This window comes from Phaethon lepturus, unplaced genomic scaffold (genome assembly GCF_000687285.1).
Source record: "Phaethon lepturus isolate BGI_N335 unplaced genomic scaffold, ASM68728v1 scaffold19938, whole genome shotgun sequence".
Taxonomy (NCBI): Eukaryota; Metazoa; Chordata; class Aves; order Phaethontiformes; family Phaethontidae; genus Phaethon; species Phaethon lepturus.
Genome location: NW_010555760.1, coordinates 27,537 through 42,889, shown reverse-complemented (window position 1 = coordinate 42,889; position 15,353 = coordinate 27,537). Strand labels below are relative to the sequence as shown.

Below are 15,353 nucleotides of genomic sequence, written 5' to 3'. Positions count from 1 at the left end.
TGTCATCATCTTTTGTGTTCCTTTGCTAGACTTTCTCCAGTAAGTCCTTGTCTCTCTTGTACTGATGCTGTTGAGATGTTGACTCAGAGGGTCTTGAGGGATGCCAGCTCTAAGTGCCTGCCTCTGTCTCAAGCACATTCACACTGAGTGTTGGGTGTAGAAAGAGTTCCCACTAGAAGTGTCCAAAGCTCACATGACTTTTCACCTTGTATTCTCGCAATTTACCTTTTTCACATTGTGCTCTTGCTATCCACCTGCTTCTGTGCCGAGAGGGAGCTTTTCAGAGTGTCACACATTCTCACAATTACTACCTCAGTGTAATCACAGCCTCTAGCATCGGCAACAATTAGAATACCTGTGCACTTTGTGATTAATCACCTCTTCCACTAATCGCTGTTCTTAAGACATCCCTCATCAAGTTAGGAAATGGAAGCTGTTGCATTTCCATTGCTCACCATTTAGTTGTAAATTTCGTTATTTTGAGCAGCTGGAGATGGAGATTGCAACTTCACATTTTTTTGTGTTCTGAATGTAGCCTCAGGTTTCCTGTTTCACAGGCGTTGAGCCCTGTCGCTCAACAGCCTGATCGAAACATCTTGTCATACACACTCTTTGCTTTGGCATGGAGGGAACCAGATCAGAAACTTCTGCAATCGAAGTGAGTGAGGAAATAATTTATACTTCTGTCAAATTCTCTCAGACTCCACTGCCGAGAGCCAAAGCTGTACAGGAAAAAAGAGGTAAGGAAGCTGGATGAGGTAGGTCAACAAAAGATTTTATTTTGAGTGAAAGCGAGACCTAACAGAAACACTGTGAGCTGGCCACTGATTTTGAGTGCCAGCTTACGGTGCTGTTGCTTTGGTTCTAAAATTACCACAGGTATTTTGATGTGATAAAAACCAGTGGGTCAGAGACCCAGCATTGTTCCCCTCTCTCCATCAGACCCCTTTCGGTGTCAACTCCTGGGCGTTCAACCCAGGCATCCTTTTCTCTGAAAGACGTTTGTAGTTTTAAAGTTGTTTGCTTGTCGGCAATAAGAGATTGTCAGCAATAGTTCTTTGAAGGGCAGGCGAGATGCGAGTACAGATAAATTAGAGGCGTATGCTAATCAGAGATCAGAGACAGAGGAGGCATATGAGCTCATCCAGTCTCTCTCCCATGGGGCTCTGCAGGATTCTTTTGTGATACATATTTTCCTGTGTTTTCTCTGTTCTGGTTTTACATACCTCCCCGTGAGCAAATTTTCAGCTTTTGCCTTTAGACAAAATGGAGGGCATTTTAACTATCAGGAAGATTTTCATAGTGCTTTCCTTTAATTTTCTCTTTCCTTATTTCCACACCATTCCCCCTGTTTCAGGCCTTGCCAGTGTCACACTGAGCAATTTCACTGGCTGCTTAGTTGAGAAATACCACCTTAGAAGAGCAAGATTTTGCATTGGTGATCATTCTTTCTAAGTGTCTCCTTCCCATGAGCTGATTGCTTTTCCTGTAAATGCCCATGTGCTTTAGACAAGCTGTGTTGCATTGGCTGCAACGCTAATGGTTGACCTTAGCTTTTTTCAGAGCTGTTACAGCAAAGGGGCCTCTCACTGTGGGATGTGAGATTTCTACGCCCTGATCAGAATAACTGCTTATATCTGTGGTTGTTACTGCTGCCTGGTCACTTGCTGCACTATGGAAACAAAGCCATCACAGAAACTGCCAAGTTCCTATCTGGTAATCACACTCCATCCGCTTGGAAGGCAGTATTGCTTTTGCATGTGTTTTCATCAGAAACGGTGTTTTGTGTTACATCAGAAAACACAGGGACATCCCTTCATTCCCTGCCATTTGTGTTCACGCCCACCCTGTTGGACGTGGGGATTACCGGATGTCCTCCTGAGATGTTTGCAGTTTTCTTTTTAGTATTCCTCCTCTCCAAATTCCTTTAGGTACCCTCATCTTTTTGAGCTAAAGTCAAAGTGCCTAAAATAAGGAAGCTGATCTTTGAACACACTTTCTGTGCATATTCTTTTATTAGTTCCCTTCTCTTCTGCATGTGAGGAGTCCCTAAGGAGTACCTTTCTTCAGAAAATCTTTTTTTCAACTCTGTCTCCCCCTCCATCACTTTTGAGAGATGTGGTCTAAGGTATTTCATCTCTATTTTCAAATGCACACCCTTGCTACGAAGTCATCCCTGCGACACAGTATCACAGGTATATCACAGGTGTATAGATCAGCCTTCTGGTCAAACCAACACTTTTTGGCTCTCAGGGACTCCTCAAAAATGAAGAGTTACCCTGGCTGCTAGCTTCCAGAGAGCCTTAGATATGCCACACTACAAAAATGTCAGTCCAGCAGTCACTTAAGACGGTGTTAGCCTGTGTGGCACGCTTGTAGTAACAGCGATAACCAGGTCTCTGCCATAGCCAAGGACAGGATCCTTGTTTCTCAAATCCTCCGCCCTGGCCCTAGGTAGTCATGCTGCTCTCATACTGACGTAGGCAGGAGCTGAGGGTAGCTATTTGGGACAGAGCAATGTCATTCTTCAGATTGTCCTAGAAGACTTGAATTAACAAAAGCTAATAGTGTTCAGTTTTTGAACTGAATCTGGACTCCAAACCTAAAAATATTGGGTGACATTGCTTGCAGATGAATACAGCATATCACAGTCATTTTTCCAGAGCACTGAGACACCTAACAGCGTGTTTTGTATACGAGAAAGTTTTAAGATTGGATATTTATATTAAACATCCACCGGTCCCCTTCTCCCTTTCCTTGGGGAGACTTCCACAGTTCCTCAGACAACTACATGGAAATATTTCTGGATTCAGATTTCCCTCCTCTGTTCTGAACTTATCTCAGGTATTTCTCCCATTCTCTTCTACAAAAGTCTCACATGTAGTTCAAGGGCTGAGGCTCAAGCACAAACCCTTGAACCTGTTTTAAAAAGGGGGAACTGCAGGGACTCCATTTTGCAAGGGGTAAAAATCCTGATCTATGAAATTTTTCATTCCACTTCCCTGGATTGATCACTGCAGTTCAAGTGAGGCTTAAATTCACCTCGACCACTGCAATATGACTTTCCCACTTCACTTTCTTTTTTTCCTCCCAAAATTATCTAATGGTGTAATTTTTCATTTTTAAGAACTGAATGCTCCCACTGCTCTGGTTGTGGAGGTGCCCTGGCATTTTGTTTTGATGCTGAGTCGAGTCAGTTCCTTTTTTCTGCAGTTGGTTTGAAACAAAGGAGAGTGAACTGCTCTATTCATTGCCAGGAGGCACCAGCTCTGTGCCCGGTGCTGACGCTCAAGGATTAACTGTTTCACCGACTGTCATCCCAGTCGCCCTGTCCTGGAAACAGTTTTCCCTAAAATCAGGAACAGTGATGTGCACGATGCAGGAGACAGCTTCTTTAAAGAGGCAAGAGAGGAAGGAAAACAGAAGCGCAAATCCTCAGAAATGTGGTCTCAGAACAAAGAGTTATGTTTCAACAGATATGTATCCCCTTTTATTTAGTTTTCAGTTGTCATCTGCAGAGAAGCAGCTCCACCCTACCCCTTAATCTCGGGTTGACCCCATTCTCTTGAGGCTTAATCTGATGGCAAAACCCACAGTCACCAGAGATACAAAGGTGACCTTACCAGAGGCGTAGAGAGCAGGCAGAGAGAACAGCTGCCCATTTCAAGTCCTCCAGTTCTCCCATTGTCCTCTTCAGTGAAGCTGAGGAGTGGGTTGTAACGGAAAAGTCTTTCTGTATTTTGTAACTGAAAAGAGATGGTGTTTTGTTCTTTAACAACTATTAAAAAAATAAATGCATGTTGCTATTTTTTAACTATGAGTGGAGCAGGTAGAAGATGCTGCAAGCTTCTGGAAACCTGAAGCTTGATACCTTAGAAAAGGTATTACCTTAGAAACTTATTTTAGCCAAAACCACAGGTCCAAATATGTAGCTATAAACCAGAAACTGGTCTTAAAACTGGTGAGCCTGCAAACCACTCTAAGATAAAAATAAGTTAATTTTTATTTATTGATTGATCTGGTTTACTTTCTGTATTTGGACAAAGCTTCCAATGCTCAAAGAATACATTCTAGCTTTTAAGTGAAGTTCCTTCCCCTTCTGTTTTAGTGCTGGCTTTCTTTTGACCTTCCCACAATATTCTTGATACGTGATGTGCATTTGTTTTCAACCTCCACTGAGAGATCCTAAAAACAGCCTCCCCTACTGCATACAAATATTTTATTCTTTTAGCTACCCCTTTTAATTTCTCTCTGACAAACTTCCTAATTTTCCTGGAGTTTCCTATTTTGAAATTATATCACAGTGCAATTTTGTTGTTGGTGGTGCTGGTGGTCGTTTTTGGCTCTGTTGAATATCAGTGTGTTTGTGTTCACTGTGGCAGAGAAGCAGCTGGATGGAGCCATGGCGAGCCGGGTGGCCTGAGCACGGCTCAGGGCAGTCACGAGCTGCTTCGCTTTCTGTGTTTCCTGGCTCACCGCTCTGCGAGGTGCCTGTTAATGGTGCCTAAGCATTCAGTCTCAGCATCATGCCCTGACATGGCATTTGTGTAATTTAATGCGATCAATTGACATCTGCCATCACTGTGATTCCCTCACAGTTGCTCTGGTTTTTTTTGCTGGTTCATGAGTGCTGTCACCATCCTCATCTGGAAGTCCATAATATAATTCCAACACTATGCATTTAGTAGTATTTGCCTGGTCTGTAGGAATGCTGTTACTGTCACTTCTTGATGCAGTTAGTTATTTAACCTAATTTGACTGTAATTTTACTTGAGCAGAGAACAGCCATCTCTGTCTTCCCTGTGTATTTTGTATCCTATTGCTGTGACATCCTGCTCACATCACTTCTTCCACCAAGTTTTCGATGTGCTTGCTATGGTAGTGCCTTTGGTTAAAGATAGCCTTCCCCTTCCTCCATCTTATTCCTTAGACTCCTAGCCTTTTTTGAGAGTACAGGTATATTTCTTTGGGTCTTGTGACATGGCCAAGAGAGAAGCACCTCAGATTTCATGAGCTCCACCAGGCACTTTGCCGCTGGATTTGGGTAGAAGGCTCTGGAGCACCACAAGAGCTGGATGTGGTATATAAGCTTAAGAGAGAAGCACAGGGAAATCCTGGGTTCCTCAACATCAGTAACCATGAGATGCACATCTAGTGCTTCTTAGACAGTGCTATTGTCTGTGCAGCTGTCATACTGAGATTAATAAAACAAGCAAACCAAACCCTGCTGGAGCTCATCTGTGGCAGTGTCATCCTCTCCTCAGCCTGGGAGAGAGGAGATTTTAGTACTGAGATTTCAAACGCCTTATGGAAAGAGAATGCCTCTCAGGTTAAACACAGCTCCGGGAGACAACAACAAGAAAGCAAGGTGTAGCCTGGAGGATAACATGTCGTGCTGTACATGAGCAGATCTCTACACAGCAGTCCTGCCCCACCCTTTGAAAGGAAGCTGTGCTGGGCTACAGTGGAGGCTGCGCCAAGGACTCACCCTCTGCCACTGGCAGCAAGTGAACAGTAGATGGTCGTCGTGAAAGTATGGAGGGGCATCCCAAGGTCTTCAAGGCTGGCCGTCCCATCCTACCACCCTGCCACGGGACGGGCGGATGAGAGCATAGGACAGACTTGCGAGTGTCCTGGGAAGATGTAACATGACTGTGCGTCTAGGCCTGTGAACAGGATTCTGAGGCTAAACCTGTTCCTGTTGCTGAGAGAGCTGGAGGAAAGGCCTTGGGTTTCTTTTTGCATTTAAGCTGGAACATGGTGGCTGTGGCAATACAGTTCTGTGTTTCCACCGCGAGCTTCAATGCTGAGGCAGGACTGTGTTTGCTGGGAGGCTCCTGCCAGCATGAGGTGGCACATGGTGCCTGCGGGGCTCTGGCTGGCTGGAGGGATGCCTCCTCTCCTGGGAACAGCTGGACCAGCCAGCTCTGGTGACCAGGTTCAGTGACCAGGCTGGGGCAGAGCTGTGGCTGACCTGGAGACAGGTACAACCCCTGGGAAGATCAGGTAGGGACTGATGGTCCTGAGCCCAGTTGCAATGGGGCCCTGGGCTGGTGGGCAGGGGTAGGGGGAGGTCCTGGGGAGGCTGGACACGGACAGTGATGGCAGCAATGTGCAGAGTGTAGGCAGACAGGGATGTTCTAAATAGTTTCCTTATGAAAATGCCCAGGACACAAGCAAAGTGCATAACATCACTGTCAGTTTTCATATGGCTCCTGTTTACTATGGTTTCTTTTCTCTTTTACAGTTTCCTGTCTGTGGCCAGCAGCTGTGCCGGGCTTGGCTATAGGCTTTGGGATACTGAGCATGTCCCTAGCAATTGCTTTGATTTGGAAGATGAGTAAGTGCACAAAGGGGTGCTGAGAATGACCAAGCAACAGCAAAGGACTGGAGACTCATCTAAGCACAGGAGCTCAGATCCTGAGCTCCATTACATGGGGTTAAACCAGAAGCTATTCTAGGTTTCTACCAGCCTTAAGTACCCACTGCCTATCCTGAATATTTTGAAGAATATATGCCTTGTGCAGATCCCAGGCAACCCATTTCAGATCCTGTGGCAAAGAACAGTGGAAAATATTGGAAGATTCTGTAGACTTGTCTACTGTAATTATAGTGGTAAACTGTAGAACAAATATGCAAGTTCTGTAACATTCTTGCATGCATGTAGAAGGTGCTAGACCATGTGGGAGAGCCTACTGTTTACTGCTTAAGATCTCTTCACCTGATGTGTGACATGATCACACAGTACACACAGAATGATGTAATTTTTTCCCTTACTTTTTGCACACCCAGAGTGTTGTCTGCTTTCAGACAGATAATTTTGGTTCTCAGGTGTCTGAATAGTTCAGAGGAAACCCAGGCGAGGGGCGAGGGCTTGCATCAGCTTCAGAGTGTATGTGACTCTTGTACAAAGATTTGGAAATTGCACAGAGGATCTGAAGTTCAGTGTTCATGCATTTGTTATTTTTAGATGTTTATCCTGACTTGTGTTTTCCGTATTGCAACTATCCAGAAGAGTTGCTTTTCAGCAGGTCCTCGCTGACAAGTGTCTCTCTGTTGGCTAATGGTAGAGAAAAGCTGGTATTTTGATTCCTTTACAGGTGACTTCCACCCACGCTGCCCTGAGCAGTGGGTGGCCTACAGAGGGAGCTGCTACTCCTTCTCCAAGGAGAAGAAGGACTGGCATTCCAGCCAGGAATCCTGCCGGGCACAGGGAGCTCATCTCCTGGTGATCAGCGATACCTGGGAAATGGTAATGTTTTCTTATTCTTTGAGGATCTTCTTTTCCTTGCAGATACCTCAGTGACTGACATCCAAGCAGTGCTGTCACTGTGGCAATATTTCAACTTCAAACGAGAGGAAGGATTTATGACTGCCATGTTATAATGCGCTTCCAGTTTCAGTATACAGCTCAGAAGTTCCCAGCAGGCAAAAAAGCAAAAGGGGAGAAGGGAGAGGTGAGGGTCACTGTCAGCTACTCACAATCATCCTATGAAGGACGTTAGGAGACAGCCTTCTACACTATCCCTCTCCACCTCCTCTCCTATCCCCAATAAGGCTGATATGAATGATTACAGGAAAAGATTGTGGGACACTGCGATTACTGTGCTTGTTGCCTACAAACCAATACGTCCCCATTCTCCAGAAATACTGCCTTTGCAAAAGTGATGCCTCTCCTCCCTACAACTGCTCCATCTCCTCCTACTCAGTAACCTTTGCCACTCCCTGTGTTCACGCACAGATATTTCTTTTTCAATCTGTTTTCAGTGCTTACTTCCTGTCTCTCCCAAAAAAACTTAGTTGTGCTGGTGAAGTCAGAAACCATCTGTTCCACTGCTCATTTTCCAGCAGGTACTCACTGAGGGCAGGGCATGTAGGACCACTAAAGAAATGGGTAAAACTGGTCACTGGGCAAGTGAGGAACATCTGCCTAAGTAGAGCAGAAGTACTTGATCTGGTTTTGTGCAAGCCAAGGCTTATTAGCTCAGATCCAATGAACGTGGACAGCTTCCAGTCCCTGGACAGAAGTTGCATTGTATGATGTTCTGTGGGGGCTTACAAAGCCAGGTCTCTGCTCGACTGGGAGTATATACCAGGCTCTCACACTTGCTTAGGCAATTCCTGATTTCTTGGGAAACACCCATGTTCCCCAGATTACCCATTTCTCTGTGTGAAGAAAGCCTCCCTGGTGTGTCTGCTTTCTTACTATTGTCTCTGCTACTACATTGTTACCCGTTATATATGCTCAAGGACTTGCTAGCCATGCCCTGTGCTGCAAAGGCTGTGACTGCTCAACCTCCCTTTGCCACGGAAGTACAGTCACCTCCAAACCACCAGCACAGTCAAGCATTTCTCAAGCTACTCCTATTCCCACCACTTTACCAAGCCAGCTTTGTTAATGCATTTGTGTGAAGATGTCTGCTCTGAAGCTTTGTTTATGGCAGCAGGAGATAAGCAGCCCAGCCATACCACTGAAATGTTGTTGCTGCTGTTTGGTTTCATTGCAAACGTGGACAAGACAAACTTCTCTCTCTTGTCTTTGTCTTTTGTGGGTGGGCATGGGGAGGGATGTACTTCAGGAATGAGTTTCTGTTGCAGGCTTCACCTTTTAACAGTAAACAGGAGTTAAAGGTTAGGCGAAAGGAAATGAACATTGAAAACACGTAGGAGGAAAGTTTGTATAATATTTAATGAGCTTTGGTCCTGGGCTTTTTACACAGATCTGTCACTGTCTGCACTTCCTGCCCTGGCCTGATTTTACCTTTGTTAATACTTTGTATTAGCTTGCTAGCTAGCTGCATGGTAGAATGTTAATATTAATACTAATAGCATATGTTCCTACATGAAGCTCTGTGTAGGAAACTCCAGGAGACTGGGCTGCAGTTGGTTCACATTATTGCCCTGATAAGTGTCCTTTGAAGAATCTGCCCGGGACCCTTGAAAGCAAGCTTGTGAGTGTACACATAGTTATTATTCCAGGCATGATCTGCAGGGCTGATCTTCCTGATTAGAAGGTGTGGAGAAGCAGTATTGTCAACCACTTCAGGAACATTCAGGTGAGAGGGTTTATCTTGCTTATCCTTACCTCCATTTTCAGGCTGTCTTTCATTAGTCATTTTGTAATTCATTATCATTTCTAGGACCTCTTCAAGAGTATTCAAACAGGATGTTTCTGGATTGGACTGAGGAACAGCACAGGCTCTGTATGGATTTGGGAAGATGGCTCTATATTCAGTGGCACTAAGTGAGTTTCATTCTGTTTTAAAAATGAAAGTGGTAATTCAGATTGCCTGGTGTTCCACAATACCCAGAGTTCCTGCACCAGATCTCAGGAGCTTTCTTCTTGGGCAAACTTTCTTCTTGCTGCCACCTGTACATCACTGAACTCAAAAGGGTCTACTTTTTACTGCCCTGCATCTTGTAGAGGCATGTGCCTGTGAAACGCAGGGCTAGTGTTAGTATCTCACTCTCTACTTCCCTCCAGCTGCTCAGACCAAGGATTATTTACCTGCACTGCCCATACAGTTGCTCAGTCAGAAAAGCATATGGTCCATCTTGGCTTTACTGGGTTTAGCCACCTTGTATCCATTCTGACAAGTGTTGGTGTCACTGGGTACGAGGACTCTTTTCTGCTTCACTGGTGCCAACCCAAGTCAGAACCTTAATTTTGGCTCAGTCTTTACTTGGACAAAACTCGACATTCTGCATGAGGGAAAACATTGTGATTTTGTCCAATGACTTTGCCTGGCCCTTTCCTTTTAATGGCAACTAAGACAATGAGTTAGTCTCTAACACTTCTCCAGCAAGGAAATTTGCCCAAGATTTCACTGTCAGTAGGTCAGTACCCTAAGCTCTTGGCTTAGTTCCCTTGTAAAATCCATCTTTCTGTTCCTTGGAGACGATCATCTTTACAGGAAATTCTCAGCACTATGGTTCTCATGCTGGTGGATATCACTGCCAGTGCAGGGCATCGTGTCTATGTTTGGTTCTGATTTGGGTTCCACAATGGAAAAATTACTTAGATGTGTAATCTCCAGGTACATAGGTTTTATGGTGTACATTTTGTTTTCTAACAGCTGCCCTTTGGAGGTTGCGTTTTTTCACTTCCTCTGGGCTCCACCCTTCAAAATCAGATGTTTTTTCTTTCTTGCTGCCAGGAGACAATCTCAGCATTTTCTTTCACTTTTGTTCCTTGTCTCTTGCAGGGTCCTCTCTAACAGCCCCGTGCAACACTGTGTTGTCCTGATGAAAGATCACTTTCAGGCCTCCAGCTGTGAATTTTCTGCTCCATGGATCTGTGAGAAACCTCTTAGATAAATCCTATGTGCATTTTCATCTCATAACCATCTCATCAGTGGTACAAGTGGATCATTGTCCTGCAAACCAAAGCTCTACACAAGACCAAGAACTTGCCCTTTCTACATCCTCACAAAGGTTTTTTGCAGGGACGGGTTTGTTGCTTGTAAGGGTGAGTTATCCTCAGTAGCAGATCCATTCTTAGTCCACATCTGTTGGATTACTGCTGTTTGTGACCAGATGAGACCTGGGACATATTCCCTTCCCTAGTCTTTTCTTATTTGTCCTATAAGGGTAAACAAAAGTTTTGTCATAGAAGATGACAAATCTTCAGATCTCTGAGGGTGAGCTGACCATTTTGCTCCTTTCCTGAGCATCAGATTTCATTTTCATTCCCTGCATGTCCATTGTATGGTGCCAGCAGGACCAGGAAAATGAAGCCTGCCAGAAACATAAACACATTTCTCCAAGTGGCAACCCCTCCTTTTGCATCCTAGTTCTATGAATGGAAGAGGAGAGGGTGTAATGAGACTGCAACTTCTGTAAATCCAGCAGTGAAAATAAACCTTCAGTACTGCACTGGATCAGAAGTGTGTACCCATGTCATTACTTCTCTCTGTTGGAAGGAACCAGCTGCATGCAATGTTTTACAGGCCAACTTCAACCAAACTAGTCAAGAGGCTGGACCTATGGAGACGAAGGAATACAGTTAATTGTGTGTTATTATTGAATCAACTAAGAATGGGTTTCCCTCTTCACCTCTGCAGTTTCATACTGCAGAGAGAGGAAGCAGTGGACAAATCCTTGTTACAAGGAGCTTTCAGATCAAATAGAGCAGAGACAGGCTAAGAGTGTGAACAGCATAAAGCCACAGTGAACATTAAGGGTAGGACAGCAGGTTGCATTTCCACACAACTGGAAAACTTTTTTCCACCCAAAGATTTTGTTCCAACAAAGGAAGAGATATTTTATTAATTCTCAATTTATCCTATTTATCCTAATATATTTATATTATATTCCAATTTACTATTATCAATTTATCATTGGTTTGGAATTGCAGTTCATAGTCTGATGCAGTCAGAGCAGTAACTCTGACAGGACTGCCTGATGATGTCTGCAAAATGTCTGCCTGTCTGAGGGTTTGACTGTACATGTCCAGCACATCCGCTGCATACTAGTGGGCATTCGCTTGCTGGGCCTATATGAATGATCTCCGAAGAGCACCCAGCAGCTGTGGCCTGCTCTGAACATCTGCCTCACTATGCATATATGACATGGTGCACAGGAGTGTTTCTGTGGGGATTTCCCAAATAGCAAGTCACAAGCCTTGGTTAGTGCATGTTAGTGGTAGGTGTTCTGAGGTGTGTGTTTGTTCTGGGAGAGACAGGCTGGAGAATGGCCCAACAGGAGCCTTGTGAAGTTCAACAAGAAAAAGGTCAAAGTCCTGCACCTGGGGAGGAGCAACCCCATGCACCAGTACATGCTGGGGGTGACCCAGCTGGAAAGAAACTTTGCAGAAAAAGACCTGGGGGTCCTGGTGAACACCAAGTTGAACATGAGCCAGTGATGTGCCCTTGCTGCAAAGGAGGCAAATGGTATCCTGGGCTGCATTAGACAAAGTATGACCAGGAGATGAAGGGAGGTGATCCTTCCCCTCTACTCAGCACTGATGAGGCCACACCTGGAGTACTGTGTCCAGTTCTGGCCTCCTCAGTACAAGAGAGACATGGGCATACTGAAGAGTCCAATGAAGGGTCATAAAGATGATGAAAGGGCAGGAGCATCTCACATATGAGGAAAGACTGAGACAGCTGGGATGGTTTATCCTAGAGAAGAGAAGGCTGAGAGGAGATCTTCTTTATGTATATATAATAGAATCATAGAATCATAGCATAGTTTGAGTTGGAAAGGACCATTAAAGGTCATCTAGTCCAACCCCTCTGCCATAAGTAGGGACATCTTCAACTAGATCAGGTTGCTCAGAGCCCTGCCCAACCTGACCTTGAATGTTTCCAGGGATGGAGCATCTACCACCTCTCTGGGCAACCTGTTCCCATGTTTTACCACCCTCATTGTGAAAAATTTCTTCCTTAGATCTAGTCTAAATCTACTCTTTTAGTTTAAAACCATTACCCCTTGTCCTGTTGCAACAGGCCCTGCTAAAAAGTCTGTCCCCATCTTTCTTACAAGCCCCCCTTAAGTACTGGAAGGTTGCCTTCTCTTCTCTAGGCTGAACAACTCCAATTCTCTCAGACTTTCTTCATAGGAGAGGTGTTCCATCCCTCTGATCACTTTGGTGGCCCTCCTCTGGACCCGCTCCAACAGGTCCCTGTCTTTCCTATGCTAAAGGCTCCAGAGCTGGATTCAGTACTGCACGTGGGGTCTCACCAGAGTGGAGTAGAGGGGCAGAATCACCTCCCTCGACCTACTGGCCATGCTGCTTTTGATGCAGCCCAGGATACAGTTGGCCTTCTGGGCTTCTGGGCAATAATGTATATTAATATATATAATACACCTGAAGGTGAGTGCAAAGAAGACAAAGCCAGGCTCTTTTGAGTGGTGCCCAGTGACAGGAGCAGAGGCAATGGGCATAAACTGAAACACAGGATTTTTTCTCTAAACATCAGGAAACACCTTTTTACTCTGGGGCTGATTGAACACTGGTGCAGGTTGCCTGGAGAGGTTGTGGGTGTTTCCATCCTTAGAGATATTAAAAAACTGTCTGGACATGATCCAGGGCAACTGATTCAAGGTGGTCCTGCTTGAGCAAGGGTTTGGACAAGATGACCTCCAGAGGTCCCTTCCAAACTCAACCATCTGTGATTTTGTGAGAGATCTGCTAAAGGCAAGGACAAGGAAGGCATTTTGGGTAGCAAGAGGTGGGTGGGTAAGAAGGACAGGTCTGGGGAAATGAGGTTGAGGAGGCAGTGTGAGGGGGAGACAGAAATTAAGAGAGAACAAAAGCAAAGAACTAGGCAGTATGGTATGTGGCAGAGAAGGGCTAGGGAGAAATAATTGATCCAAGCACTGGAGGTTTCATCTGAAAATGCTAGATCAGGGTTCATGAGGAGGATTACAAATAAGTTGGAAATGGTTGTTATTGGGATTGATACTGCTGTGCCACATGTAAACAAGCACTATCGACAACTATGAAATCACAGAGAAAACAGAAACAAGATCTTGTTTCCAAAAAGAAAATTGCTGTTTCCCCTCTAGCAATTTTATTTTCAAATAATTGAAATTGTCCTTGCATCACCTCATTGAAATAAGCAGCTTAATCCAGTTTTGACCAATTCAGTGGCAATGAAACAGCAAATCTCTCACACTGTCATTTACAAAATGCCTTCAATTGCATATCCCTGGTATATGAAGCTTGACATTCTTAGAGGATGTAACACATGAAGGAATCAGGACAGATGAAGACAGAAATGCAGACCATAGCATACGCAGCTAAGTGGATGTCTGCTGAGCCTCATATAGAGTTCACTGAGCTGAGGGTCTTAAGGTGGGAGTGTTCCCAGCAAGGGTAGGTCTGCTTTTCAATAACAATGCCTAAACAGTCAGACCTGGGGAAACTGCAAGAAAACCACAGTGTTTTAAGCAGTGTACTAGGAACTAAAAATGTTGAGTTTTCATCTCAAATTTTCTGGGTTACTTTGGGTGAGTCATTTTGTCTGTGCCAGAGTCCATTCAACTATCAAAAGAAGGTGCTGTCCCTGACTTCCAGAAAGTGCCAGGTCCTATGAAATAATGCTGGAGACTTCACCTGTTTTGTCAAAATGATGGTGGCATCTACAGAAGGAAACCTAGCAGTTACTTTACCAGAGAACCCCAGTGAAGAAACAGCTTCTCATGTTATCATGATGCCTGTAGGCAAGGTGAGCATGTCTCTGAGCTTTCCTAGTTTACCTTGCAAATAGTGTAAAACAGCTTTGCCTCCCCTAGAATTTTACAGTGCAGTGCATGCTACACTCTTTTACATTTTAGCTCTTCAAACATGGCCTCTCAATCTCAACCCAAGGAGATGCTCAGGAAATGTAAACAAATATGTTAGGTTGCCTCAAAAGTTGACTGTTCTTTGAAGGGAAGAGATTTCCAACTGTGGATTTTACTTTTAACGGTGCACATGGCTCCTCTCTGCATTCAAGTTTTTGCAATACTAAAGGGATTTGAAGCAAGTATATGCATTTCCTCGAAAAGCAGTTGAACAGAGCTTTTAATCTTCTGTCTAGAGCATGTTGATATAGTTGATTGATACATACTAATTTGCTTGGAAATACGTTGTTCTTGGATGAATTCTGTAAACACTGATGAATGAATACTGGAGGAGCATGGCTATCAGATCAAGGTAAGTTACAATCCTCATTTTCCATGCCATTTCTGAGGCTGCACTTGGACTGTGTCTTGTCTGCTGACCCCCAGTTCAAGAGGGATGTGGATAAACTGGAGAGGGTCCAATGGAGGACTACCAAACTGCTCGGAGTGTGGAGCATATGACCCACAAGAAGTGACAGGGGGATCTGGGCTTGTTTAGTCTGACCAAGAGGAGATTGGAGTGATTTAAATAGGTGCCTATAAATACTTGAAAGGCACTTACAAGGTTGTTAAAATATGACCTTTCTTGCTAGGGGCAGAAGATATAGCACGGGGCAATGGCTGCAACTTCAGCTTGGGAAGTTCGAATTGGACATGGGGAAAAACGTCTTCACCAGAGATTAGTGCAATACTGGAATAGGTCACAAGAGAAATGGTAGGTTCTCCATCCTAGGAGGTTTTCAAGATTTGACTTGACAAAATCACAGCTGACCTGATTTAATGTTGGCAGCAGTGAAAGGATGGACTAAGTAACTTCCAGAGCTCCCTTCCAACCAGCACTTTTGCGATGCTATCAATGAATGCAGTGGGATTCTTGGTTCAGATACTGGATACTTAATGCTCTTTTTGCACAACTGGGGCACCTGTCCCTTTGAGCTATGCCAAGTGACAAAACTTCAGATCCACTGAAGGGCCTTCCCTGTTGTACTCACAGCAGATGGAAACGTCAGGACAGTGAGGGA

The 15,353-nt window shown here is 44.6% G+C and overlaps 1 protein-coding gene across 1 annotated transcript; it reads left to right on the top strand.

The window, feature by feature from the left end:
• The first annotated feature begins 622 nt into the window (after positions 1 to 622).
• On the top strand, positions 623 to 10,317 carry LOC104624813 (killer cell lectin-like receptor subfamily G member 1). Its single transcript, XM_010292273.1, has 5 exons — positions 623 to 740; positions 6,248 to 6,340; positions 7,101 to 7,252; positions 9,141 to 9,244; positions 10,206 to 10,317. Exons 1-5 carry the CDS (start codon positions 623 to 625, stop codon positions 10,315 to 10,317), a joined length of 579 nt encoding a protein of 192 aa, XP_010290575.1.
• Positions 10,318 to 15,353: the final 5,036 nt, after the last annotated feature.

Coding starts and splice junctions, on each gene's coding strand:
- LOC104624813 (XM_010292273.1), top strand. CDS start 623: ATGGAGGGAACCAGATCAGAAACTTCTGCAATCGAAGTGAGTGAGGAA. Junction 741..6,247: donor AGCTGTACAGGAAAAAAGAG/GTAAGGAAGCTG, acceptor TCTCTTTTACAG/TTTCCTGTCTGTGGCCAGCA. Junction 6,341..7,100: donor TGCTTTGATTTGGAAGATGA/GTAAGTGCACAA, acceptor ATTCCTTTACAG/GTGACTTCCACCCACGCTGC.